This window comes from Aspergillus affinis (assembly GCF_023601865.1).
Source record: "Aspergillus affinis strain CMG 70 chromosome Unknown NODE_17_length_398122_cov_92_786867, whole genome shotgun sequence".
NCBI classification, from domain to species: domain Eukaryota; kingdom Fungi; phylum Ascomycota; class Eurotiomycetes; order Eurotiales; family Aspergillaceae; genus Aspergillus; species Aspergillus affinis.
Genome location: NW_026515798.1, coordinates 128,733 through 156,181, shown reverse-complemented (window position 1 = coordinate 156,181; position 27,449 = coordinate 128,733). Strand labels below are relative to the sequence as shown.

At 51.8% G+C, this 27,449-nt stretch overlaps 6 protein-coding genes across 6 annotated transcripts; 1 reads left to right on the top strand and 5 right to left on the bottom strand.

The window, feature by feature from the left end:
• Positions 1–547: 547 nt before the first annotated feature.
• KD926_003333 (uncharacterized protein) lies at positions 548–3,286 on the top strand (the record flags this gene model as incomplete). Its single annotated transcript, XM_053097461.1, has 1 exon — positions 548–3,286. The coding sequence occupies one exon, from the start codon at positions 548–550 to the stop codon at positions 3,284–3,286; it is 2,739 nt and encodes a 912-aa protein (XP_052958544.1).
• A 1,168-nt stretch (positions 3,287–4,454) lies between these two features.
• KD926_003332 (Pfs domain protein) lies at positions 4,455–5,102 on the bottom strand (the record flags this gene model as incomplete). The annotated part of the gene is made up of 1 exon (XM_053097460.1): positions 4,455–5,102. One exon carries the CDS (start codon positions 5,100–5,102, stop codon positions 4,455–4,457), a length of 648 nt encoding a protein of 215 aa, XP_052958543.1.
• A 1,748-nt stretch (positions 5,103–6,850) lies between these two features.
• Positions 6,851–9,200, bottom strand: KD926_003331 (transcription factor; the record flags this gene model as incomplete). Its single annotated transcript, XM_053097459.1, has 2 exons — positions 6,851–8,713; positions 8,778–9,200. 2 exons carry the CDS (start codon positions 9,198–9,200, stop codon positions 6,851–6,853), a joined length of 2,286 nt encoding a protein of 761 aa, XP_052958542.1.
• Positions 9,201–9,841: 641 nt separating this feature from the next.
• Positions 9,842–12,376, bottom strand: KD926_003330 (Zn(II)2Cys6 transcription factor; the record flags this gene model as incomplete). The annotated part of the gene is made up of 6 exons (XM_053097458.1): positions 9,842–10,596; positions 10,649–10,953; positions 11,027–11,203; positions 11,266–11,417; positions 11,473–12,072; positions 12,257–12,376. 6 exons carry the CDS (start codon positions 12,374–12,376, stop codon positions 9,842–9,844), a joined length of 2,109 nt encoding a protein of 702 aa, XP_052958541.1.
• A 1,561-nt stretch (positions 12,377–13,937) lies between these two features.
• ugp1 (UTP glucose-1-phosphate uridylyltransferase) lies at positions 13,938–16,012 on the bottom strand (the record flags this gene model as incomplete). Its single annotated transcript, XM_053097457.1, has 2 exons — positions 13,938–15,401; positions 15,914–16,012. 2 exons carry the CDS (start codon positions 16,010–16,012, stop codon positions 13,938–13,940), a joined length of 1,563 nt encoding a protein of 520 aa, XP_052958540.1.
• A 3,546-nt stretch (positions 16,013–19,558) lies between these two features.
• On the bottom strand, positions 19,559–24,492 carry KD926_003328 (putative membrane bound C2 domain protein (vp115); the record flags this gene model as incomplete). The annotated part of the gene is made up of 6 exons (XM_053097456.1): positions 19,559–21,066; positions 21,124–21,264; positions 21,319–23,742; positions 23,796–24,051; positions 24,145–24,207; positions 24,289–24,492. 6 exons carry the CDS (start codon positions 24,490–24,492, stop codon positions 19,559–19,561), a joined length of 4,596 nt encoding a protein of 1,531 aa, XP_052958539.1.
• Positions 24,493–27,449: the final 2,957 nt, after the last annotated feature.

Sequence of the window (27,449 nt, the reverse complement as noted above, 5' to 3'; positions counted from 1 at the left end):
GAGTCCGGAGACCTTGCATTGATCCTTTTTCCCTTTAATTATTTGGCCGCCTCGTCGCCGAACTGCGCTCTCGGTATTTGTCGCCTCCCGGATCTCGGTGCGCGCCTCAGGCCGTCCAATCCCCGTCTTTTCTTCTTCCTTCTCCGTCTGAAATACGCGCGCTGAACTGCGCGTTGGAAGTAGTTTTGCTCGTCTTCGCTCGGGGGCTTTGGAGTCACGACTGTCCATTCGACTCTCCTAGTGTCCATTGACTGTGTCCCTTGAATTGTTTTTCTCGATCGCCTTCTCTTTCTCTTCCTCTCCCTCTCTCCCTCTGGCCCGACTGGAGAGACAACGCACCCGCTGGCTCAGCTGCCGGTGAATCTCGTACCGTGTTTGTCGACGCGGTCACATGCCTGGCACCTGACATCCTCTTTTTTTTTTTTTTTTTTTTTTTTTTTCTTTTTTTTTTTAAATTTCCCCATCCTGTCAATATACAAGTGGATCTTATACATACTTCTCTCCTGTCGCTCTCCACCACCACTTTTACTCCCTCCCATCTGTCAAGATGATGGGATATGGAGGTCATCCATTCGCCCAGCAGCGACAGTCCCAGCAGGCGTCTCATCCGCAGCATCAACAACACCACCTGCAATCGCCGTCGATGGCCGCGGCCAACCCCCACCATGGCAGCGGCATCAACAACAGCTCTCTCCTTCGCGGTCAATCGCAAACCACTGACCTGACGGCCGCGAATTCTCCTGACCTTCGCAAGATGACTCCCTCGTCGGGTCCGCTGGTCGGTCTGCCGCCCGGTGGCAATTTCAGTCCCTTCCCGAGCCATTATCAGCCGCAGGGCTCGGCGGATCTGCTGCAGCGCAACACCGACACAGTCGGCCAGTTGAAGGATCCCTATCTATCGCTACAGAGCCTGCAAAGGAATATGAATCCCATGGCCAATTTTCGCGCCCACCCCGCTGCCATGAACGCGCAGGGCTTGTCGCCCCATGCCCACGCCATGACCATCTCGTCGCCGCAGCAATCGCTCGAGCGCATGCAACACCAGCACATGCAGCATCGCCAATCGACTCATTCGCATCCGTCTGCCTCCACCCCGACCGCCGCCTCGCCCATGATGGCGGCTAGTCAGCCTCAGCAGCAACAATCGCAGCAAACGTCGCAGCAGCAGCAGTATCATCAACAGCAAGCGCAATACCAGCAGGCCCAGCCCCATCATCAGTACCAACAGGCCCAGTATCAGCAGGCGCAGCAATCTCCCTATCAACAAGCACAGGCCCACGCGTCTCCGTATCAGCAAACGCAGCAGTCCCCGTATCAGCAAGTGCAACAGACCTATCAGCAGCAGCAGCAAGCCCAGCAGCAAGCCCAGCAACAAGCTCAGCAGCAAGCCCAGCAACAGCAACAGCAACAGGCGCAGCAGCAGCAGCAGGCTCAGACACAGGCCCAGAAACAGCAACAGGCTCAGACACAGGCTCAGCAACAGCAACAGCAAGCTCAACAGCAGCAGGCTCAGCAAGCTCAGCAAGCTCAACAATCCCAGGCCCAGCATCCTTCGTTCCAGCAACAGTCGCATGCGCGCTATCAGCAACAGCAAGCGCAGCGGTCTCCTTACCAATCGCAGCCTCAGCAGGCCCAACAGCAGTCGCATCAGCAGCATCAACAACATCAATTCCAGCAGCATACGTTTCAAGCTCGGCAATATCAGCAACCACAGCAGGCGCAGTTCCACGCGCAGTCCCATCAACAACCACATACATTATTGCAACAGTCGTCTCAGCAACACCAACATCAACCCCACCGACCGCAGTCGTCCACGCCATCGACAGTGGGTGGAACCATCGACCTTGTATCGGTTGAGAATAACGAGACTCCTGCTGGCACCTCGAACCCCAATGCCGCTGCCGCTGCCGCTGCCGCCCCGGCAGCTCCTCAGGCCAAGAAGCGGAAACAGCCTGCCAAACCCACTGCGTCGCCCGCCGCAAACCCTCTCCAAATCAATGGTCAAATCCAGCCGCACCCTCAGTCGCACCCGCACCCCCAGCAGCACCCCCAGCAGCAGCAGGGACAGCAGGGACAGCAACATCAACCTATCTACATATCCGAAGGCCAACCCGGCGAACAGCCTGTTGTACCACCCGGTGAAAATGCTCCTTCCGCCTCCGGGACACCTAACAAGAAGCGTGGGCGACCACGCAAGTCTGGGGTTCCTGGCGAAGAAGGTTCCAAGCCGGCCAAACCCCGGAAGCCAAAGCAACCCGCCGCGAATGCCAACAACAACGCTGTGCCAGGCCTGCCCGGGTCCGCTGTTCCCGGCGTGCCGGGGGCCGTTCCCCCTGGAGTCTCTGGAGTCCCTGGGGCCCCTGATGCCTCTGGTGCACTCCCTGGTGGTCCTCAGCCACCGACTGCTACCGCTCCCCCTAAGCCCAAGACCAAGAACCCGCCGCCCATGATCACCCTACCCGACGGCACCGTGGTCCCGATGAAACGAGGTCGCGGACGACCTCGCAAATCCGAGACGGATCCCAACGCGCCTCCCAAGCCCAAGGCTCCGCGGAAGCCGGCATCTTCCAAGCCGTCCGGCACGGGACGACCGCGTGGTCGTCCTCGCAAGGCGGATATTGCTGCCCGCGCCGCTCATGCTGAGGCCGAGGCACAGGCCAAAGCTCAGGGCCTGCCGCCTCCACCACCGCTGCAGCTGCCTGAAAGGACGCCCAAGAAGCCCAAGCAGCAGCAACCGCAGCAGCAGGCGCAGCCGCAGCAGTTGACGCCCCAGACCCAGCCTCAGGCACTCACTCCGGTACAGCAGCCTCAGGCTCAACCACAGGCGTCACAGCAGCCTCAGGCACACACGCCCACTGTCTCTCATGGCCAAGTGCACCACCAAAACCAGGTAACTCACGCGCACAACCAACTGCCGCCGAGTCAACTCCAGGCCCACCTCCAGCATCAGATGCCTCAGGCTCAGATGCAAGCCGCCGCTCGGGTTCCCCCTCAAGCGCAACCCCATATGCACATGCAGCACGCCCACGCCGCTCACGCCCACGCCCATCTCCAACAACCGCAACCGCATCAAATGCCCATGCCGCCGCAACCCCAGCCGCAGATGCAGGTCCATCCTCAGCCACCTCGTCACGTTCAACAACCACACCACCATCCTCAGGCGCATGCGCTGCCCCATCCGCACGCGACGGATCCGTTGGGGTTGAACCCGGGGCAGAAACGGGGTCCGTCTACGGTTGATGATGATCCGAGGAAACGGGCGTATATCATGCCTCAGCATATGTAGTTGATTGCATTGTCCTTAAGCTTTGATTTACCGTCATTGTCTTGTGATTCTCATTACCATCGTCATTGTCATTGTGACTTGTTATTCCCCATCCATCCATCCATCCCATATCCCATCATCCCGGCTTTTTCTATTTTATACTATCAATATTTTTTCGTTTGCAAATGACCTAATCCATGTTCCGTGCATGAAGACTCATGGGACTCATTTCTTAATTTGTTGATTTTAGTTCTTCACCGAAGGTACATGTTACGACTTGTCTTGTTGTTTGTCATCTCCTGTGTTATTGTGGTATTTCTATCGGTCCTGTCCTATCCTGCTTATCTGTTCTGTGTTTTTCACTTTTTATGTTACCTATTCTGTTCTGTTTCATTTGAGTTGTTTATTTGATTTGATTTGATTGATTCCACTCGACACTGAATGATACGAAACTTTATACTTACTCTTAGTTACTTATTTAAGGCACTTAACTAGCAATCTTGGGGGTTATCTTTCTTCTTATTTTATCATATCATATCATATTTTATCTTAGCCTCTCTTATCAAATTCAAATTCATTCTCGGTATTGTTCAGGCGTTTGTTTATGTTTAGCCTCGTATTGTTCTTTCTCTTTTTGAGCTAGCTTAGTTTCATCCAGACCAGTCTCTTTGTGTTAGTTATGAGAGGGTAGTTTAGACTACCTAGTGATTCTCTGATTTTACTTACATTCCTGAGTTCTTTATTTTGTTAGCCCCGGTCCCCTCTAAGTAGCTATGTACCTATTGTAATATTCCTACCTGCTTGTATGTCTGACTGCTATATATAGCTTCAACATTTCATTGTATATTTGTATTGAATGGAGGTAATCATTTAGTATATAATTATCTATCTACCTAGGTATATACACCCTTGTTTTGAATCCTATTTAGCTAAGATTGGATGTAATATCGATATTCCAACCTCTAGTACTAATATCCAAGCTAACAATTCTTAATATTAATCATCTATACATGTTCTTTGTTCAACTTGTTCACTTCATATAGAAGAACCTCACTTGATGTACTAACGTTGACTGTTTGTTCTGACATTGATGTCTCTCCCGGCCCTCTGGTTCCCCAGAAACATAGGCCCACCCCCAGAATTGTACGTCTCTGGATAAGATCCGCCCCCCGAATCCATGCTTCTGGTCTCAGATTGAGTCTTTGAATCCCGAGAATGCGCTCCCACAGGTTGAACTTGAACCCCCGGCAAAGCAGCAAGGATCTCCTTTGCACAGGCCGCGGTCGTCGCAGCCGCATATCCCTGCCATCGATCCTTCTTGTGCGAATTCCGCATAGTCACTGATCCCTCGAATGACCAAGCACGGTATCTGATCCATCAGTCCGGCCGCCTCCATCTCGAAGCACAACACCCCCAGTTCCCGCGCGAGACGGTCCCGAATGGCCCCGTTCTTGACCACCTGGTTACTGGACGCGATCAGCCCGTAATGAGCCTGCGGATCTGTCGAGGATCTCGCAGGGCGACGGATCGACTTCTCCCGTGCACAGGACTTTTTGCACGCTATGCTTGCGTGGACGTGCTCGTACCCAGCCTGGAAGAGCACGTCTTCTCCCTCTTCTCCTCCTTCTTGCTGGCCCGGATACGCGAATAGCGGAATCGCCGCCATCCGAGCCAGATATTTCGGGATCTGACTTTCGTTCAGGAGATGGTCTGCTTCCAATCGATTCAGCGCGGTGAGTAGTGACTGCGGTGGCTTATTCAAGATCCCTGTCCGCTGCAGGAACCCCCTTTTGACTGCCTTTCCGTGATCATACTGGATGACTCCTCCGATGTTCATGGTTGGTTTGCTAATGACAATATCTCCGAGACGGATGTCCCGTCGTGGACTGGGCACTCCCCCACCAATCCCGGCCATCAGTGCCTCTCGACTCGCCGCAAAGCGTCAGCTTCGGCATTGAGAGCGTGGGTTCCGAGATCTAGTCGCATTGCCAAGCTGTTTTCGAAGGCAACGAGCAGCGAGACTCCTCCCCCTCCCCTGGAAGATCATCTTGAAACTAGCAGCGCTCCGACCTCGATCTCACTACCGCTGGATCTTGAGGATTGCGCAAGAACGGGAGATTTGGATCTGATTAAAAAGTGCCTCGAAAAGGGTGAAGACCCCAATGCGAGGAACGGCGCCCGGGAAACAGCACTTACTCTGGCAGCGGCAGCAGGTCATGCCGAAGCGGTTCAACTGCTGATAGACCATGGGGCCGAAGTTAACTAGACCGACACTGAGCATGAGGAAGGCGCGGCAGCGCTGCACAAAGCCACAGAACAGGGTAGAAAAGAAGTGGTCCAGGTTCTATTAGCAAACGGCGCAGATATTAACTTGAAAGACTTCTCGGGAGATGGGCCCCTTCATAAGACTGCGAAAAATGATCATGCAGTTATAACCCAGATACTGTTGAAGAACGGTGCAAGAAAAGACATGAAGGCTACTATCAGGGCTGGAGTGGCTGCTTGGGAAGTTTTGGAGGATTGGCCATCATCTGGCGAGGAAACCTCCAGTAGCTCTGGCAAACCAAGTTTGTAAGGACATACAGATATACATGAGAAAGAAGAATTATGGTGATGATGAACGAAATACAACAAATAACAACACACACGATCAGGTTCTAAAAGTTAGTCTATTCCTACTCTAATGTCATCGTTTCAATCCATACTAATACATATATGGCCTAACTGGATACATAAAAGACTGATTTGTAGCATCCAACATTACCCTAAACAGTTAAATTCAATCAAATAGAACTCAACAGAAATGCAATGATCTAGGCAGGCAGGCAGACATACATCCGTATTATTAATTTCATATTAGAACACCCAGCTTATAGTTACCTACCTAATTTTCCAGAGCCTGTCTTGTTACTGACTAGAGTAAACACCACGAATAATAATGACTCCACACAGACCTTATATTCACTGATTGCTTATTCTTGTTTATGGTTCTGTTATATCATCTGAGAGTACTATGAAAGAATCAGCCTCCTTCAGGGCCGCATGTGTTTGCATATCTACAAACCTACACGGCCACCTATACACATATGAACCTCAATGAAAGACGTATACTAGCCACCAAAAATCAAGGTTATATCGGGTTCAGAAACCCTTTTCAATTTGATACAATAAAGTAAAGTAAGGTATAGAAATTGCGATCACAGTCACAATCATAAAATACATAATACCCGAAAGTCAGACAAATGACAAAGACCAAGCCCTGGATGGTAGGAAGATGGTAGAGTATCAGGTAGATAGGCAGGAGACATTTTTTTCAGGTTTCAGACGAGGGTTCGTATCATAGATAGTCATGTCGAAGATAACATAGGAGAGATAGATGGATACATATATAGAGGGATGGATGAATAGATAGGGTAGAATAAGGGGTCAAAGGTGAATCAACCAAAATAAGACAAGGTACAACACGCTCAAACTCCGACTCCAACTCCAACTCCAACCTTTTCAAACGCCAATACTGATTAATTATTCAAATACCTTACCTACCGGAACACCAATACTCCGTGCACGGAAGACCCTCCTCCAAGATCAAAGATCCAAAAAATCAAGTCCGATCCCCTCCCCACCCATCATGTGGCCATCCTCCGGGGAAAGAGAACGGCTATCAGGAAAATCACTAATGTCGAGACCCAGGCTCGGGGCGATCCGACGGAGAGAGCCATCGCAGGTAATAAAGGCACGTCGAAAGGCGATGTTCGACTCGCTCATGGCGTACAACCATCGGACGGCCTTTCGGGTGCACGCGAGCATCATCGTCTTGTCGACGGTTTGCGACTCCGCGAGAATCTGATAGTCCAGTTCGAACTTCGGCCAGCAGGTTAGGCCCAGCAGAAGTGCGGTGGTCGCCTGCATGATGAAATGAAGGGAACTCCACCACGGCGCGATCCGAGAGAGCCAGAAGATGTCGGGCTCGTCGGGAAAGATGGAGATCAGCGAGCAGGATGATCGTAGGCAGGTCAGGGCCATGTCGGTGCGGAGGCGGGTGCGACGGCTCGGCTCTTCGGCGATGTGGGGCTTCATGTTGGAGTGCGAGAGACAGGGTCGACAAAGGCCGATCTTAGCGCTGTAGAACGAAAACGCGAGGTAGACGCGCTCTCGCAGGAACGGGCCGTGCTCGGGGATGAAAAGTCTATCACTATGCCACTCAGTGAATCGGTAGACATTGGGGACCTTGGACAGCCAGGTTTCCAAGGTGGCGGCGTACTTTCGGATGCGCTGTTCGACCTGACTGGCTCGATCCCGCAGTCCCTGGAGGCTGTAGACTCTGTTGATGACGGCCTGCATGATGGTGGAGAGATCAGAGATATGGTAGAAAAGCAGCGACGGGCTCGGAGGGCAGGTTGCCAGCCACTCGGCTGTGGTTCGAGCTTCCTCCGGGGTCTGGAAGAGCGTCATCTTGAGACGGCTCGCCCGGAGCGGCGTGTCCTGAAGCAGGCAGAGTGCCTCCGGTCGGTTGAAATGGTCTTCCTCGAACGGAACGGGCAGCGGGGTCGCGGTGAGGCCTTCTCCGACGCAGGATACCCGGCCGGTGATCGAAGTGAGCAGGTGCTCGAAGATATAGATGGCCCACCAGAGACGACAGCGGGCTTCCTTCGAAGCATTCTGCGTCCGGTCATCCACAAAGCGAAGGTTGATCCCGAGCGACAGGGCGGATCGGAAGGCTAAGCTGGACATCTTGAAGGCCCGATTTACTTGATCCAGCGACAGGAGGTAGAAAGCGGCCAGGGATTCCACCTGGATTTGCTGGAGATCAGCATGCTCAAACAGCACGTTCCCGCTCAACGCCAGTTTTCGAGCCCGGTTCAGATACACCAGATCATCGAGGTCCGCGTCATCTGCGTTGTCGACCAGTCGCAGATAACGACATCCAATAGCGAAGATCAAATTCAAAATAGCGAGCCATGTTCGTGGCGGACGCGACGGTCCCCGGAAGAATTTTTGATACTGTTCCGTGAATGCCTTCGGTCGAATTACCATGTAAACAGGATTGACGGATTCCAAGTAGGCAGCGTAGAACCGGTCAGCCAGCTCCTTGGGCGGCAGTGCGTGAGGATCTACCGACTCCAAGAACGGGATGCTGAGATCATCAAGATGGTAGCTGAGCGTCGAGATCGCATATTCGGGTCGGTGGGATGAGGTCTGGCTGGAAGAAACTGGGTAGTCTTTTGGGTCGGCAGACTCCGAAGACTGGCGACTGAGGCTCGTGGCCTCGTCCTCAACCCGTTGCATCCACGAGACCTCGGAATTCTTCCCAAAGAACCCCATCGCCACCGTCTTCTCGCTCCGATTGAGATCCTCCTCCACCAGGTCAATGTTGTCTAAGGATCCGATAGATTCAGAATCGTCGTCCGAGTCGGAAACTTCGTCGGTGGCGGAAGGTTGATTCGAGTCCTAAGTTATGTATAGTTAGACAAAACGATATCTCCCAAAACCTATGAACGTCGCGATAGCACACCTTTAACATCTTCCTAATTCGCCTCGACGTATGAGATTCGACCTCCATCTCGATGTCTTCCAAAAACTTCTCATAGCGATCTACTTTCTTCGCCAAAGCCCCCAGCTGTTTCTGGTCCCGCACCCGCTTGACGTCCATATAGGCACACCTCACGTCATGCTCCACACACTGTTTGCAGGCCGGTTTGTTCCCATCGCACTTGATCTTCCGCTGTCGGCAGGGTTCGCAGGCTCTCGCCGACCGGCGTCGTTCAGACTGGCGGCTTAAGCTTTGCGATCGTGGAATGGCCACCTTAGGTATCACTCCGGGCACTTCTCGCGAGGACGACGATCCCGACGATGCGTTTGGTGGGAGGGGCGGTCGTTCATGGTACTGGGGAGCGGGAGCGGAAGGAGGAGGAGGAGCGTAGGGATTGAGGCCCATCGAGTGGAGGGATGCGGGTGTTCCATGTCCCCAGGTCCAGTCGTAGCCCTGATGCAATCCTTTAATTTCGTTAGGGTGTATATGAGGTGTGCCACCATCGGTGTTTAAGCTGCCATCGTATGGATAATACCCAGTCGAGCCTTCCATGGCATCGTGCGTTGCAGAAAGAGACAGAAATCTCTTCCTTTCCTTGTTGATTAAGAGGCTCAATGAGAGAATTCTCGGCGAATTATTCGAGTTGCGCTAATGATCGACGTAGGGGAAGGTAGGGCAGGAGTGGGAGAGAAAAGAAGCAGATGATGAAGAAAGAGAGGGTGACCCGTGAGTGGAGCCCACCCGTGATGTCATCCGACGTATGCAAGGAGCTTCGCGTGGTGCGGAACATCGGCGGAACATGACGCTGGATCACCGGTTGTTCATACAAGTTTTCAACCTTCCATAGACAGGTCAAATTACGGGGTTTGCTCTGGGTCTTCATGTGATATCGCAAATAGGCAATCCAGTTCCAATTTCGCGCAAAGAATATAGATAACGGATAAAAATAGAACTCGTGAACCGCTCGGTTCAAGATCGCTGGCTGAGCAGGAAAAGACAGAAAAGAACAGAGATCAAAATTCGTCAAGATCGAGGCAAATGTTCTGTTAGTCGCCGGGATGCAGTCTCTCGGGCGCAATTTCATCTTTTCCTAGGCTTAGACTTTCATATCGGTCGAGCATGCTGGAGATGCTGTGGTCCCCTTCGCCAGGCATTCCACGGTAGCGCTCGTCCATTTCCAATTTTTCCAGTCCTCTGGCGTAGTCATTCAGGGCGGTATAGTGAGAACTCGCTGTCGCTTCGAACAGCGCTTTCATCTCCATGGTCACGCTATCTGAATCTTGAAGTCGCTGGTTCTGATCCCGGGAGTTGGTGGTCTCTCGGAAAAGGTAGAATAGATTCCTTCCCAGGCGAGAGCGGCTCGCGATGGTGTGGAATGAGCTCGCCAGCGAGAGAAAATCCGAATCTAAAATGTCGAAGGTATCGCTTACGAGCATCGTAAACAAAGCAAGATTAATTGCATACAAGGCAAATTGATGTGCACGAGTCATTCCAAACTCCCGCCGGTGCAGAAAGGCAAGACCAGAGATAGCCCGTGCTGCAGAGTGAACGATCTCGTCGGCATTGTACTTGGGGAAAAGATACAGTCCGGGCGGACTTTCGGGCGTCTGAGGAGCCTCTGACTCGAATCGTGAGATATCTTCTTTTGGCGTGAAGGAGAACATGGTAATGATCAATGTGTAATACCGCATTCTACAGCGTAAAGAATTAGATTCGAAAAAGCGGACGTTGCCCTCCGTCGCCTCTGGCGACTTCGACTGGCCGTCGTGGCCGTCCACGACCCTTACCTGGCTCTGCAGGACTAGAGACAATCAAAACTCACCTAAGAAGAATGATATACGGCGGAGGCCTACACTCGGGATCAAAGATCGCCGGCAGTGCATCGTGCCAACGACAAAGTCTCCCATACATGGTCTCCTTGATTCGACGCTGGTGCTCGGCCGAAGAGGCTCTATTCACGGTGAAAAGTTGTCGAGATATGTCACGCGCGATTTCACAAAGATCACATGACTCATCGAAGTATTGACCGATATAGGCAGGCCGTTCAGATCGGTGGGAAGGGTATGGTACCCATAGGGCCGAATCCTCCACGGGGTTGGGTCGCGCTACATTCACCTTATCGATCAAGCTTGGTCTCAGGAAATCCGTATGGATGACTCTATTGGTAACGTTGGTCGGTACTCTTGGCATACAATTTTCGTGGGAAGGGGAGAAAAGGAGGGAAATCGTACGTATCAATATGAAACAGACCCCAGGCCGTTCGCTTGATGGATATGTCCATATCTTCGGGCATGTGTCCAGGTTCCATTCGAAAGATCCTTGGTCCAATAAGCCCTAGCGATTCGCCGGTCCATATCGCTTGGTGGAGCATCTTGTACCCAAGATCGTTATCCCCGGAGAGGGAGTACCTAGGTGGGTGTCAATTCAGTATCAAGGTGGTTGACAGGTGCGAGTCAGCCCAGTAACGAACTTTTCAAAAAGCAGAAGCGTCCCCTGTAGGTACGCTAGACTGAGCTTAGCAGGTTCCTCCTCCTTCAAACGTTCTGCTTCGGCGAGGAAATTAGCGCCCTTCGTCACAATATCGCCGGGGTCGACATATGCTTCGGAATAATCCGAAAAGTACTGGGCACAAACTGATTAGGTGCGGAAAGGCTCATCTCGAATGGGTAGGACTCACGCAAGCATTGGCGAGAAGAGCATTGACCAGAAATGGACTGCAGAACTTCGACTCGGTATCGCCCATGGTCATATGGGTTAAGAACACGTCCCGGTCCAAGAACGCATAGAACGGATAGTCCCACGTAAAATACAGGGACACCAGATGCGATACAAGATCAGAGTCCTCGGTGACCGTGGTCCACGGCTTCGCAGGGACTCGGATCGGCACCTCATCGCACAGGTAGTGGATATCCATGACCTTTGGGCGAAATGACGGTCCAGCGCCTTCGTTATCGATAATCCGTCGGACCTCTTCCAACTTCTGGAAAGTGGAAGCAGATTCCTTGTCCGTATCTACGAAATGAGCGAGCGTCTCGTCAACGAATGAGCGGATCTCCTCCGCTGTGGCATCGTTCCGGACGATCTCCAGCAGCCGGAGGGCATAGGACTGGTTTTCTGCCTTCATAACTTTGAGCATGTCATTGAGCATGTCTCGGTGATAACTGAGTTCATCGGCCGTGCGCTTGGCCGCCACGCGGCGACGTTGATCCAATGTCTCATCGAAGACACATTGCCGATTGAAGGTGCGACAGTTATCACACGGGGCGGTGCCGGAGCACTATCATCAAAAAGGTACATATATCAACCGAGATGTTTTGTGTGTGTCCTTGACTTGGATTGGATGGGAATGAAAAGAAGTAAAGAAGGGAGGAAAGATCAAGGATGAACGAGAGAAGGCTGCCACCTATTGATGAACGACAGGGGGAGAAGGAACCCCCAGGATTGCAAGAAAGAAGAGGTACCTTTCGTTTGGACTTTTTACAGGCCAAGCATGCCATAGACACCCGCTTCTTGCCCGGGTCGCTGGACTTTCGATAGCTTTCGCCAGGAGGGCTATCCCCCCCAAGTGGAATGTCCGGCATTCCAGAAGTGGGGGACGGTCCCGGCGCCAACTGGCGGTGCTGGGAAATATAATCACTCACGATGGTCGATCACTTATGGTGGCTGAGGTATCCTTGAACAGGCTGGCCGTAAAAAGATCTCAGATTTTTCTTTCCATCCTCCTTCTTTTTCCACCCCAAGTACCTCGTGGCTTTCTTTATATAGGGGGTTCTTTCTTTCTCTTTGTTAGATTCTAGGTCATGAAGGGAAGGAGCCCAGACCAATACAATAGTTCCATTGCAATGGAAATATGTGACCGTGGATCGGGGACCCTTTCCTTCATCTCCTGATCGATGCGTTCGCCGCCGTGGACGTCCCAAGGGGTGTGTTGGGCAGTGGCGCCGTGGAACCACGTCCGCTGAAGAACATTCGGAGTTATGGCCTCGAACGTAGTAGACCCATCAGGCACGGAAGAGGTGAATACGAGTGGCGTTTCCAGGACCAGATATCATAATCTGGAAATGACTCAGACGATGGTCAGACCGGTTAGCGACGCAACGCGTTGCCGGTAACTGAAGAAGACAGAACATACAGACAAGAATGGAAGAGGAAAACGAACGGTGGGGAACCAACGGGCAGCAGTGGCCTCGGATGTCACATTTGTCTTCCACCCCACGTGATCCACAGTATAAAGAATCAGGAGGCTTGTCTCCCCCATTGAGGACAACCAAGAGCGGGGAGGAAGTTCATGTGGCGGATTTGGAATGCCCTGGGTTTGGCTATGGTGGGTGTTCCAGTGCGTCCGACTGCCAAAGCCCTCTCTAGGCCCTTCACCCTCGAAAGTATATTTTGCTCTTGGCGGGAGGATGTGGCTCGGAATTCCTGCTGTACATGTGCCAGGCATCCTAGAACCTCCGAAAAGACATTACTAATTGATCTAGCTATGGCGGGGGAGTTCGATATCCTGTGACGACCGGTAGTGTCAAGCCGGAATTATTGAGAGAGGATGTAGGTCTTTCGTATCATTCATCATGATTACTTCCTTCTGGGTAAGGCAGTGCGAATATCTCAAAGAATCATAACAACGGGGGTTAAGATCATGATGATGAGAATGGGGCTGCGATGATCAAATGAAACAAATTTGCGTGGGAAGGAGGGAATACAAGACTGATGTCACGTGGCGGAGGCGCTGTTGATTCTATGCTGTCAAGGAACTATGTTCATTTGTGTTTAAGAAAGACAATTACGATTACTCTGTAGGTGAAGAATCACCAAGGGCAAGAGCCAAATTCAAAGGTAGGATGCTGGATTAAACTAATTTCTTGTATTTCCACAGCGAATATGTTGCCATGAACACATCTTCCTAACGCTGGAGCCCGATTGCCAGATTCCATTTGAATCGGAACCAAAATCTGGTCGGCATCCTCGACCTCATCCATTGTCTTCCTAACAAAGTTCTATCAACCCATGCAAATGCCTTCTGCGACACCATCCAGATAGGGAATCAATTACAGCTGTGTAAAGCTAACAAAAAGAGAAAAAACACACAAAGGGGGAATCGGTAGAATTGAAGTAACGCGCAGAACGGAGACGACCAAGCATTTAATGCTCCAGAATACGCAAGCTTCCCTGCACAACGCAGTTCTCCAGCACGGAGCCAGGGGGCACGTCGATCGTGCTGCCCTCGGTCGCCACGATGATGACGGTTCCCTTTAGCGTGACGTTGCGGCCTAGGTTCACGGCACCGGTGATGGTCAAATGATCAAGTTCGACGATACGAGGAATGCTGCCAATGCGCTTCTGGAAGTCGGAGACCTTCTTGAAGTCCGAACCCAGCTTGATGACGGGGACACCGCCGAAACGGTTGGGGTCCATGACCAGCTGGCCGTGCTCCAGGCGGTACAGGTCGGACTTGACCAGAAGGAGATCGGAGCAGGTCTTGACGGGCAAGAAACGACGACGGGGCACGTTGACACCGTGGCCATTCTTGAAGTGGCGGATGGCGGCACCGACGGCGGTCTCAAGCTGGTAGATGGCCTGGTCGGCGTCACCCTTCTTGTCGGCGGGGATGGACTTCTCGTTGGCGATGATCTCCATCTCCAGCTCGTTCTCCTCAACGACACGCTTGATGGCACGCAGGCTCATCCAGATGTTGTTGGTGTTGAAGTACTTGAACTTCTTGATGGACTTGAACTCGTTGACGTGCTCCTTGGGCACCTGGGCGATTTCCAGGAGACGGGCCTTGCCCTCGTAGTCGATGATGGTACCACCCTTGACGTCGGCCTTGGTCTTGTCGGTCAACTCCATGATGTACTCGGACTCGGTGTCAACCATGTGCTGCAGGATGCGGAGATCCACGACGGCACCCAGGTTGTCGGCGTTGGACAGGAAGATGTACTCGACGCCACGCTCCAGGAGTTTGTCGAGGGTACCGGAGTTGTACAGCGACTCGAAGACGTCACCGTGGCCGGGAGGGTACCAGTCCTGCAGAGGAGAGTCGACCGACTTGGGGGCGGGGAGGAGGGAGTCCTTGATGATACGAGGGTAGCGGGACTGGTTGAAGGTAATGATGTCGACGTTGTGGCCCTGGTACTTCTTAATGATGGACTGGGTGTCCTGGTCGGTGTTGAAGGAGTTCATGAGGACGAAGGGCACGTTGACGTTGAAGGTACGGTTCAGGTGCTCGATCTGGCGGACGGAAAGATCGAGGAAGGACATGCCCTCACGGACCTCGATGACGGACTTGGGTCCAACGCAACCCATGGAGGTACCCAGACCACCGTTCAGCTTGACGACGGCCAGCTTGTTCAGGAACTCGACGGAGGCCTCGTTGCCCAGGTCGGCATAGTTGACCACCTGCGAAGGCTGGGGAGGGGCGATGCGGTCCCAGTTGACCTCGTTGCCCTTGGCCTTATCGTTGAGGAATCTGCGGAAGAGAGCAAAGAAGTTGTCGGACTCGGCCTCGAAACGCTTGCGCTCGTTGGCATCAGGGACGGTCTCGGCGAGGGCGTTCAAGGCATTACGCATCTGGGAGGCAGCGACGCTAGTCGAAGCATTTTCGAATGCCTGGACGAGGGAAGCCATTAGTACGGAGGAGTTGGAAAGATGGGAGAGCGAAGAGCGGTGTCAATCCCAGGGTTGAAAGATGAAGTAACAACTTTGGGCGGGGGCACAAAATTGGGCGAAGCGGATGTTGAACTTTCGAGACGTGGGTGACGGATGCAAACAAAAATGGCACAGACGGGGGTTTATCGCATCTTGCTGCCAATGGTACCGAGAAAGGTTCTCACGTCTTTTTAAGAAGCCAGCAAGCAAGCAGATGCGATATAGAAGGCAGAAAGAAACCGGGGTTGGGCGATATCAAGGCAGAAAGAACCGCTTGATAGAAGGGAAATTCCAGGCAGTGAATGAGCAGTTGCTGGCAGACAACTCGGCAACTCGAGGAACTTTGCAGCTCTCCCCGTCTGCCCAAAGGGAAATCCCATGGAATCATACGAGAAGCGCATCCAGAACGAACCAAGAGGGAAGAATCCAGGAAATCAGGGGCAGCGGAGTACGAGCAAAGTTGCGCAACTTACCATGTGAGACTGGGACTTTCCGTGGTGCTTGCCGAAGCCGCCAGCGTTGGACTCGCTGGCGGGGGCGCGGAGGTGAGAAGGCAAAGCTTTGGAAGCCATTGTTGTGTATGATGAATGGGAGTGGGAGGCAATGGCGGGATAGATGTAAACACCACCGAACAGGAGAATTTCAAGGCGGAGGACGCTGAAAGAGACGAGGAAGGCAAGTCAGTGACGAAGCTTGGGACGGGAAGCTTAACAGAAAAGGACCAAAACAAATAAAATAAAAAGCAAGTCCAGAGGGGCGGGTAGTGGAGGAGGCAAGTCAAGTCAAAGTCAGGACCGAACCAAGAAAAAGCCAACAGGACACGACTCTTCATTTAAGCGGGCCCCCCTCCAGCAGCAGCAGAGGGGACGAGGGGTCCTGGTTCCAAAGTTGCCACGCCCGCACATGTTGATCCCTTCGGAAGGAGGGATGTCGACAAGCTGCCGTCATTGGCGACCGTTCGAGCAAGCTTGGTGCGACAAGCAGGCAGGAGGAGAGTGGGGGAAGTGGGAGGTATCCTGAGTAGGAGTGTACGGTACGTACCTGAGGTGTAATGGGTTGATGGGTTGGGGAGTTGAGGGTCAAAGGGGTGAAAGAAGTCGCGGGAGGACTGAGAGGGGGCAGAGGTTTCTTTAATATTAGGATGATCGATGAATGGAATTAATTATTTTGTTTCTGATGACGATGAAGGCGCCGAAGGTGAAAGGTGAAGAGGGGAAAGTGGGGAGGGCCTCCCTTTCCTGTCGATAATATTATTTGTTCTTAGCATCGCCGGTCGGGGCGGGTACTCGTGACCTCTGCTCGAGGAACCAGGTACCTCTGCTTGCATATCTTAGGGAGTATGTACGATGTACTCTGTACCTCCTATGTTATCACTTACTACTCCGTAACTACGGGGGATGCAGTCCTCGTCGGAGCTCTCTCTCGCAGACTCAGACTGAATCGACCACCAGAGATTGTCTGTCCTCCAACACCACGACAAAAAACGCACGGCATCATCTGACAGCCGCGTTGGAAACGGCGGTTAATCTAGACCGGCGATGCCCCTTTTCAGGGTTCCTCTGCCAGTTGGAACGGAATCCAATCTCCAACCGGCTCCACTGTCCTCGTCACCTTTCCATCTCTTCAAATTAGCTCGTTTTGATTTATTTTATTTTTTTTCCCTCTATTTTTTGACGACTCAAATACCGACGTTTTGCCATGACCTCCAGGGCTGCATTCCGAACCTGTCCCTCTTGCCACTCCGTTCAGTACTGCCGGAATACTCTGTTACAAAGAGATATGCTCATAGCCAATCCCGTGACTTTGTACAGATACCTCTGTCGCATCCGACATGTTTTGGCTTTGGGCTTCCATACCTGTTCACTAATGTGCGAACTACCAATCCCTCGTTATTATTGCTCGAAATCCCAATTCTCGCCTGCAGTCAACATTCTCCTGAAGACCAGAGCTCCAAGTTCCAATCACGATCTAGCCTCTAGCCGTTCAGTAGTCTACCAGGTAATTAGTTTAGTGCCCTGTTAAACAAGCTAGCCCCGTAGCTCCAACCGGCTAGGTCCCCTGTCCTCCGGGGATCCATAATAGCATTAATATTAAATTATCAATACTACCTTGCTTTTACTCTATACTCCGTAGTGTACCTGGTACTTCCTACCTAGGGAGTATACCATCCCGCGAGAAATGCAGCATCAGAAGGTGGCGGAGGGAAGGAAGGGGGAGGGGGAGGGGCAGACCGCCGCAGCAAATTACACGGGAACAGCTGTCGTCCATTCCATTTTCCCCTCATCTGTCATGCAGGTCTGTCCAAGGCACTCGATGTCCGACCGGGAGGTCAGTTCCCTGCGCTGTATGAACTGATGCTATCCTCCATTTCATATAATTTATTTACCGCAATAGTTAAAAAAAAAAATTTGCAAGTTAGCCATGGCCTGTTTTTTTCTAAAATTAAACCTCAAGAATGATTTCCCGGCCCCTTTGCCGGGGCTGGCCCCTTCTAGTTCTTCTAATATATCTATCCAGAAAGAGAAGAATTCTAATTTCGATGAACCTAGGGACCTAATTGTTTCTACTTCCTTCTCCCTTTCTTCTACGGTGGGTTATGTCGGTCAGCCAACTGCGGATACTGGTTAGTTAGGTCGGGTACCTTAGGAGCTAACCACCCTAGAGCTCTGGATCTGGATCTTCATCCGGAGGTATAATTATGCAAATATCATTCTACGAAGTAAAACAGTACTAATATAGACAACTACTTCCTAACCCACTTACCTAGGTAGGTAAAACTTTGCATATGGGAAGTAGTGTAAGATATAACATATATATGGCGCACATAGGTGTTCCTACATACATATCTAAACTGCAGAGCATAATGACTTGGCCACCCAACACTGACAGCTGTCACTTTGCCACAGGAGGAGAGAATGAACTCCGATCCGATCTAATGGATGTATGGCCATTATAGCCACGAGTCGAAATCGAACGCTCACTTACATAACTTCTACTTTATGGTAACTAACTAGTTAGTTAGTCTACTCCATAACCCCCCAACCCTTAGGCCGTCAGTATATACTATAGTTCCGTACATATATATTCCACTTCTCTAAGGTAGATAGGCAGTATCTAATTCGTCGGCTAATATTAGCCTCCTGCCTGTCTATACCGTATGTGTTGTTAACTAAGTTACTTACCTATAGAGTGGGTAGTTACGGACCTCTCAATTTGAAACTAACCTCCTTCTCCCAACAGACCAAAGTGGACCTGTAGGGCAGAACAGGGTAGACATGCATTAACTCCGTATGCAGTTAGTTAATTAGCTATTCATACTCCATACGGTGTAAATGTAAGTAGGATACTCCCGACTCCCGACTCCGGAGTCCTGAGACAATGACTACGTACATAATAAAGTAAACTAGGTAAGTTCATCATTCAATAGTTCGGTTCAGTTGAAACACTAATCATGTTCACCTGAAGAGCTACCTAGTAAGTTAGTTGGTTAGCTTTTGGCGCAAGTCACCACTTCACCCCTCACCACACCGCAACATCGTAAAATTGCATATAGACCGCGCATCAGACGATAGATAAGACTGATCACATATTCCTTCCTATCTATCGAGTCCTAAATATCTCATTGTTGAATCTCCAGACAGGCGGTGTACACCGTACACACTCTACTACTCCATACAGAATACTCTCTCCGTACCTCACACAAGCCAGAAGTCGGTGTCCGTTGGTGTCACCGGTTCGGTTACACTTAACTCCAAGGTTACCCTGGCTCTACTCCGTGCGGTATACACAGTAGCTCTAGTTCCATTATCCATGCAGACATCGTGGAATTTAAAACCGGATTCAATCCATCTCGTTCATTTTGGTCTCCCAGATCGGATCTGGCAGAAGTATCCATATCCAATCGACCGCTACTACGCTAAAGCAGGGATATCACGTCATATTGATGCCCAAAGAAAATCGTGAGGATCAAGGAAAGAAAAAGAAAGGAGAAAGGAGAAAGCAGAACAAGCCAAGAAAACACACAGACAGAAAATAGAAATTCGTCATCAAGGACATCAGACAATAAAAAAAAGCAATGTAGTCTGGTTACAGTGAAAGAAAAGGAAAGGGGAAAAAATCTAAGCACCGCTCACGTTCCTCTTGCCAAGGAAACTGCGTCGACCGGTCTTCTTCGAGTCCGGACTGTCCATCACTTCGGACGCCGCATCGCCATTGTTCGAATGAGATGTCGACGGCCGCAGCGTCGATTCGGTACTCGAGAAACTGGACCGAATCACCACCGTCCCGCTGCCAACCTTGACCGCTTTGTCCTGTCCGGCCACGGAGCCCTGATCGTCCACAAAGAACAGCGTCTCGCCGAGAGTGCTGTCCGAGCCAAACGTCGAATGGTCCACCACTCGGATTTGATACTGCGCATCCGCCGTCGTGTTGTGCACCCGGCACGTCTCGTGCGACGGGTCAAACATCACCGGGCTTGTGCCGCTGGCCTTGTGCGCTTTGCTCTTTAGAACCTCCTTCGCCCCCTTGGGCCCGACAGCCTTCACAAACACCCGCACGTTGGACGACGGGGGGAAGTCACTGGCGGAAACAACGGTGATCGTGGCCGTGCCCGTCTCGCCCTTTCCGGTCCCGCCCCCAATGCTCAGTCGATCGCCGTGGTGGGACACCACACTGCGCGAACGCGCGTGTTCCAATTTATTGTTAATGGCGGGGCTGGCGTTCGGGGGAGTACCGCCGTCCACCGCCAGAGAGGGCGCGCGTGCGAGACCCCCGTCTGCTGCCGGGGGCGGGCTGCCATTGGTTTCCTCCTGCTCCTCGGCTTCATGGATACTGGAACCATCATCTCCGCGGAATCGGGACATAATTCCGTGCTTCAAGAACGAAGCACCCTTGATGACATTGCCGCCAACAAATCCCACTCCCTTGACGGGCGCTCCCACGATCTTGCCGGGCGTGGCAAAGGTGCCGGAGAACGTGGAGGACCCTTGCCGGGACCGGATGACGTAGGACGGCTTGAACAGCATCTTTAGTCGGATGGCGCCCGACTTGCCGTCCAGAACCAACGACACCTCCTTGCTCTGGAACGGCGTCAAAACACCAAGGTCGATGGGCGTTCCACCCAGGTAGTCTGCCTTGTCGCCGAAATCCCAGTCGTAGACATCCACCCGGAAGTCGGCTCCGATCTTGGACGTGATAGGGGCCTCGAAGAATTCGTTCCAGGCCGGGTGCAGAGTCTTCTTCTGCACCTTGGTCTTGAAAACCTCTTTGTCGTTGAGACGGAACTTGCAGTAAGGATCACTGAAGCCATTGCGGTCGGCAGAGGGGAGCTCGGCAGCGTCCAGAACATCCACCCGCAACGTACCCATGTTGTTGATACTTTCGGTCGGATCGAGCTTCATCGTGACCGGGATATATCGGGCACTGACGGTGACTTTGCTCACTTCTCCATCGCTGGATCGGAGAGTCAGTTCGGCGGGGGTGTATAGGATGCGCTGAAGGGTCGACAGCGTGTCGCCCGTCAGTTTCGCAATAGTATGTTCGTCACTGGGATCCTTGGGGTTGGTCTTGTCGACAATTCGTAGAGTAATCTTCGAGAACTCCAGCTCGCGAACAAAGGCATCTCCAACTACAGGCTGTTAGCTCTATTCCTCGGTTCACGCTTTTACAAAAGGTCACAACATACTGTCTTCTATCTGGGCGGTCTTGGAATGAAGTTTGGGAGACACATAGGCAGGGAACATGTGGTCGTCCATAACAACTTCAACCTGTACATTGGTGCGGGCGAGTTGAACTTCGTGGAACTTGAAGACCAAGAATCCAGATTCTGCGATACCATTAGCAGCCGTAGCAATCCGATCTCTACAAAATGGGGACCTACCGTAACTGGAGAGTTCTTCGGCCGAGATGTAGATTTTCGGAATGTCAAGTGACTTGACAGACATGATCTCGGAATCTTTCGACGTGTTCGGCTTGGAGACGCCCGATTCAGAGCTGCTGCGCCCGGGGGTGTTTGGCAACGGGGAATTTGGCGGCAAAGGAGTTGTAGGCTGCGATGTACCGTTAGTCTTGGATGCCTTGGACTCCGTGCTAGCCGTTCTCGCGTGGCCATTTCTGCGCCGGGACTCGACGCTCTTTCTCGGGATCTCGTCTCCGTCGCCGTGGAGGTCATCCATCCCCTCGTCTTCTTCTTCTTCGGGGTTGACAACCGGGATGGTCGGGTAGAAGGCAACGGTGTAGTGCAGCAGGCCCTTGACGGGACCTTTTCCGATGCGGAGGCCGCTCGAGATCAGCTGCTTTTCGTCGTCGACCTCGAATTCGCCCTGTTCATTCTCCCTCACGTAGTCAGCCGCCGAGATATCCACTGCTCCCAACGAACGGTCGCTGTTGATGCTTTCCTCGTCCATCACCTCGAGGGTCAGCTTCTCGCGGGCACTGTGGATTGGCACGTAAGCCACCTCGTCCCAGTCGGGGTTCAGGTTATTCCTGAACGTCACAGTCCGTGCCTTCTGGTATCCGGAAAGCAGCACCCGGACGTACGGATCAGACTTGCCCATCTTCTCCAGGTTCCGGAGGTCAGATGCTCTCTGGAAATGAAAGCGCATGACACCGATGGGGTCCACGTAGCCGGCACTGCCTGAGATACCACCCAGGGCCACAGGCTTCCACTGGAACGTCAGCTTGGCGCGACCGGTCTTGGCTCCATGCAGATGGAACCAGTCCTTGCCTTGTTCCATCATCTTGAGCATGTCGTTCATCTTGATCTGGTAGGTACCCAGGATCGGATCTCTTGCCAGGTCTCGGTCGTCCTTGATGACCAGTCCCAGACGGGCGTTCTTTCGGTCGGTGACGAGGAACTCCTTGGACGCGTTCTGGAAGATGGGGTTGTTCGTGCGCTTCAGTTTCTTGGTGATGTGGATCTCCTTGCCGTTTAGAAGGAGGACTCCGTAGGGGTTGAGCTGCCCGACGATACTCTTGGTACCATCCAGATCCTTGGCCTGCTCAACGGTGAAGCGGGCAATACCCGTGTTCAGTTCCGGGGGCGGCTCGCTCTCGCCGTTCTCCATCGTTCTGCCCTCCAAGACTGGAAAGAATCGGATATCCGTGTGGATGGAACCGCGAGACCGGCCGCTGGCCATGACCTCAAGGTACAAGCCCTCATGCTCGGGTTCCTCCTCCAATCGATCCAACGAGAAAGTTGCCGTACCCAGTTCCTTATCCTTTCGGAATTCGTTCCAATCGAACGGTTGAATGGTCAAAGAGTCCGAGAAGGAGGTGATGATGACGTAAATCGTTTCGTTCCATCTCGGGCTGTCATTGTCATGGACGGTCTTGGTGCGGCCAAGCTCGGTACGTCGGTTCAAAGACACGACGGCATACGGGTCAGGCGTGCCTGAGAACTTGTCGGGGTTCTTGAGATGATGGGCTCCGTGGAGAGTAATGGCCACCACGCCGATGGCCTGGTCGACGGGGTTGCCAGCCAGCATCTTGGCGATCTCGATGGGGAAGACGTTGGGGCTGTACATCATCGGACCCAGGTTGTTGTGGATCTGGTCCTTTATGAAAGACTCCAGGCCGGGGATGAAGTTGATATCGAAACCCAGATGGTCACCACCCAGGGGCTTACAAACGTAGTCGATCTCCGGGCGCTCCATGAAGCAGACGTCCACCCGCTCGATATGAGGGAAAGGGACCTGCAGCTTCATCTTGACTCTCATGAGGCCGCTACAGGCCATATCCTCCACGATCACATCGAGGCCCTTGCTCACGACACCCTTACCAAGTCGAACCTCCAGGACGACCTTGGGGTTGATCTTGTTCTTCAGCTGGCGCGAAGTCAGATCCATCACGTCGTTGGGCGTGAAGCTGAATTTCCAGTCCATAATAATGGTATCCACCTCGGTCTTCGGGTACGTCTTGACATGCTCCAATCGCGGAGGCTTAGTACCCAGGATGAAGGTCTTCAGACGAAGACTGTCCAACATGGCAGGAGTCGAGGTGCTGAGCACTTGGTCCACGGAGTTGATGATCGTGTCGCACAGGACGGGCGCGTAGATGGGCCAGAACTTAACCAGGAAACTGTTAATCCACTCCAAACTCTCAGTGTCGGTCTCCAAGCGCTGCTTGGCCATTTCCCGGTTAATATCATCGCGGAAATTCCGCCGAACTCGCCGGATCGACGTGCGGTAGTACGTGCTACAGGCGGCCATGACGAGGAAAATCCAGCCCAGACCACCGCCGAGGACGGCGACGACCCAAGAGGCCAGACAGGCGAAAACGATGACGCCGGCGTTGTGATACCAATCTGACGACGGTTAGCATTCGCGGAATCCCAACCCAATAAAAACCGTCGCATACCTCCAAAGAACTTATCGTCCAGTTTTCCTTCCAGGAAGTCCTGGTGATCTAGCAGCGTTCCTTCGTTCTTTTCCTCCTCGGTCGGAACCTGCATGAACTGCGGAGACCACCCCGTTCGGTTTCGCCCCCATCGCATGTCTTCGCTCATCCCACCCTCTTCTGTTTGTCCGTCAGAGGATCCTTTGGATTCTTTCTCGAGAATATCGGTCGCGGTTTTGGGCGGGGGCAGATCGTAGTCGTCGGGGGTGCCGTCATCCTAGAATCAACCCGACAGGTTAGGAAACTGCATTTCTCTCCACCAGCAACCTTACAGCTCAAGTTGCACGGCACCGCGCAGGTGAACACATACTTTATCCGTGATAATCGCCATGCCCTTCGGTTTCTTGTCGCGATGAAACCCTGGCGGTACTCGCTGCAGAGCGGGAAAAACATGAGGTCAGCCAATTCACCACCTCTACCATCGACAGTCCACAGCAGGTACCACGAGACTTACAGCTTCGGCGGCGGCGGCTTTTTCTTCAGGCGAGGCATTCGGGTCGAATTGGTAGGCGGGCATGCCCGCCTTTCGAGTTTCCTCGACCAGCACTTTCTCGGCAGCCTCGGTGGCCTGGGAATCCTGAGGGGCCTGTTGGGCGGCCTCAATGGCACCCTGCTGCCTCAATTCCTTTTCATGATCTTCTACTTCGAGGGACGCCATGGCTGCTTTGGAGGTGGGAGGGCGACCAGCCTTCGGTGAGTGAGATCACCTCCTACAGAAACCCCGAGCGATAGGATCTAGAAGGTCCTGTTGTCAGAACAACCCCAATGCGCTTTGTTCCGGAGTTCAATGGCAGGAATTGGATGGGGGGATGAAACAGAACAAGTATAGAAGGGAAAGAACGGAAGAGCTACAAATAGAATGGGGTGACAGGGCTGAATGAGGACAAGGAATGGCAAAAATAAAAATAAAATAAAAAAAGAATAAGATAAAGGGCAGGGAAGCAGTCCGGAAATGAGTTGGCGCTTAGGCGAGTATAGCTAAGATGGTTGCCTTCAGGGCCTCCGCAGTGGGGAGACAGTGGCTTGGGTGGGTGGTTGAGGTTGCAATGGCCCAGAGGGAGAGAGAGGGAGAGGGGCAGGAGATGGGAACCGGGAATTCAGAAGAGGGGAAGAGAAGGACAGGAAGAGGGGGTCCCTATTCCTGAAGGGGGAAATTTTAGTTTCTTACCGACTGATGATGAGAACAGCGAAACTGTAGGGGGTGAAGGGATTTGACAGCTCAATGCAAAGCCACTTGCGTCAAGCAGAAGCGGTGGCTAGTGAGATAGGAGAAAGGTCGAGGGAGGTATGCGGAGGAGAGGAAAGTGAAGGGAAAGGAAGGGATGAAAGACGAAAGATAAGGAACGGAGAAGGAAAGCTGGAAACTGAAAAGGTTGCGAGGAGAATAAAGAAGTGCAGGAGGAAGAGATCCGCCGGTCGTGACGTAAATCGACTGGAGCGTCCAATTCCAGCGTGGAGAACGTAATCCGAGATTAAATATGAAATAATTAACATTAATTCCGCCTTAGTCTCTCCACAGGCAGAAGGAATTCAAAGATTCTGATTGCTGCAAGTTGAAGGGGAATTCATTTATTCTACGTGAGATCAATATTCGATATAATATTCTCCTGTATCTCATATATTGTGAGAACAATTAGGATAATTATCAGAAGGATTATATTAGGGATCATAATTATGATCGTAATAATAAATAGGAGGCTCCTGTCGATCGACCGACCATTCAGTATTCAGTCATGATCGGAGCTGGAGCTGCACCGCCACCGGATCTGGTCGCGCCACACTGGCACCCAATCCGGACGGACTACTTTAGTCGAGTGGACACGCCTTGGGTAGTCTCTCTAGTCCCTCTAGTCTCTCTAGTTTTTCCCCTGTCCTGGACCTCGGGTTTCCTCTCATTTGTCAATCCCTCTGTCTGCCTCCGTCCTCCCGAACCACTGATCCATGTGAACTGGACACACCGGACAGGGTATACAGAGTCCTCTAGCATTTCTACAACTCTTCCTCACTTCCAGGACATCCCTGTTCGTCAGCCCGGACACGTGGCATGCAGCTGAGCTAGTAGTTTCTCTCCCACCGCATCATGCTACAAGATCTTAAGGCTTCTGAACCAACCCACCTAGATGTCCTGGGATAAAATTAGCAAAGCTATTCAATTCAGGAAGAGAAGAAAACCATCATCGTAATTCCCATTTCCCGTGACAATCTCGTGACGCGCTATGGAAGAGCGAATTCACAATCCTCCCATGTCGATTATCAAGTCTTGATTATAAGACGCCAGCTGACGCATTACCTCATCGCCCGCAATGCCGTCCATCCCCATCGATCCTTCACACTTTGCGTCGTAAGAGGATCTGCACCACTGCACTGACCCATTTCATTCGCCTCATGTAACACAGCCTGAATATCGGACTAGGATTTCCGAGCATGGTATCGTGGACAAAATCAAGAAAAATCAACTGACCAATCAATCAATCACACAAAAAGGAAAGCCCGACGCAAGGCTCAAACTTGCGACCTTAAGATTAGACTGGATATTTGATTAGTAAGATTCAAAAGAATAGAATTTAAGGTAACTAACAGTCTTACGCTCTTCCGATTGAGCTAGCCGGGCTGTTCTGAAGAGCGTTGGAAACGTCTCTAACAAGAGACTTATACATAGTATTTAAAATAAAAGATTATGTATATATCTAGTTATTGAGAATACTTTAAGTAATACTTTTCGGACGATTGTTTTCTATCTAGCCCGGCTAGCTCAATCGGTAGAGCGTAAGACTTCTAGCTATGATTGGTATCTTAAGGCTGCGGGTTCGACCCCCGCGTTGGGCTGTTCATTTTTTTTTTTACTGGATGAGCACATGCAGCTCCCGCGGACTCTGGAATTGAATGTATCTAATAAGGAAGGGAGTCAAATGCAAGCCTTATAGCAAGCAGATTTGCAATTAATGATGCACCAATGAGCGTAAATAGTGATGTCGAGGACACTAGGCTTCCCTTCATTCAGCTCAGCCCACCCAATAACTAGTCACTAGTAGTACATTTTCTCGCCAGCTTAACTTTCTTTCGACATATTCTCTCCCATAGGGCAGACTCCCCCCCCCCCCTCCCCCCAAAAAAACAAACCATAAACTATCTAAGTTCTACTGTACTCTGTACAGCGTATTACACGCGAGCTGCGTTAGGTCTACAGATCCCCCACGCACTAGGTACCTACTGTAACTTCCCAGCCGCTTTATATTTATTTACTTGTGATGGTCTTTCCAGTCCCTCGCCACAGATCAACATCGTACTTTGCTCGGGTTTTGGATCAGACCGCACCACAAGTCAGTCTTTATGTATAAACTACTCCGATAGATCCAAGCATCCTTGAAAATACCAATCGAGATACGGAGTATGGAGTACCAACCAGTACCCACGATCCCAGCCCTACAAACGCACATCGCTTAGCTAGTAGCTACATACATACATACATACATACTCCCCAGCCACCCATTTCTATCCAGGCCACCAAGCATACTTTAACCTATACGGAGTACTCCGTAGTTAACCTGCATTAAATCAATTAATAGTCACCTACGAAGTAACTAGGTAGAGAACCTGATCTCTCAGTTCTCACGC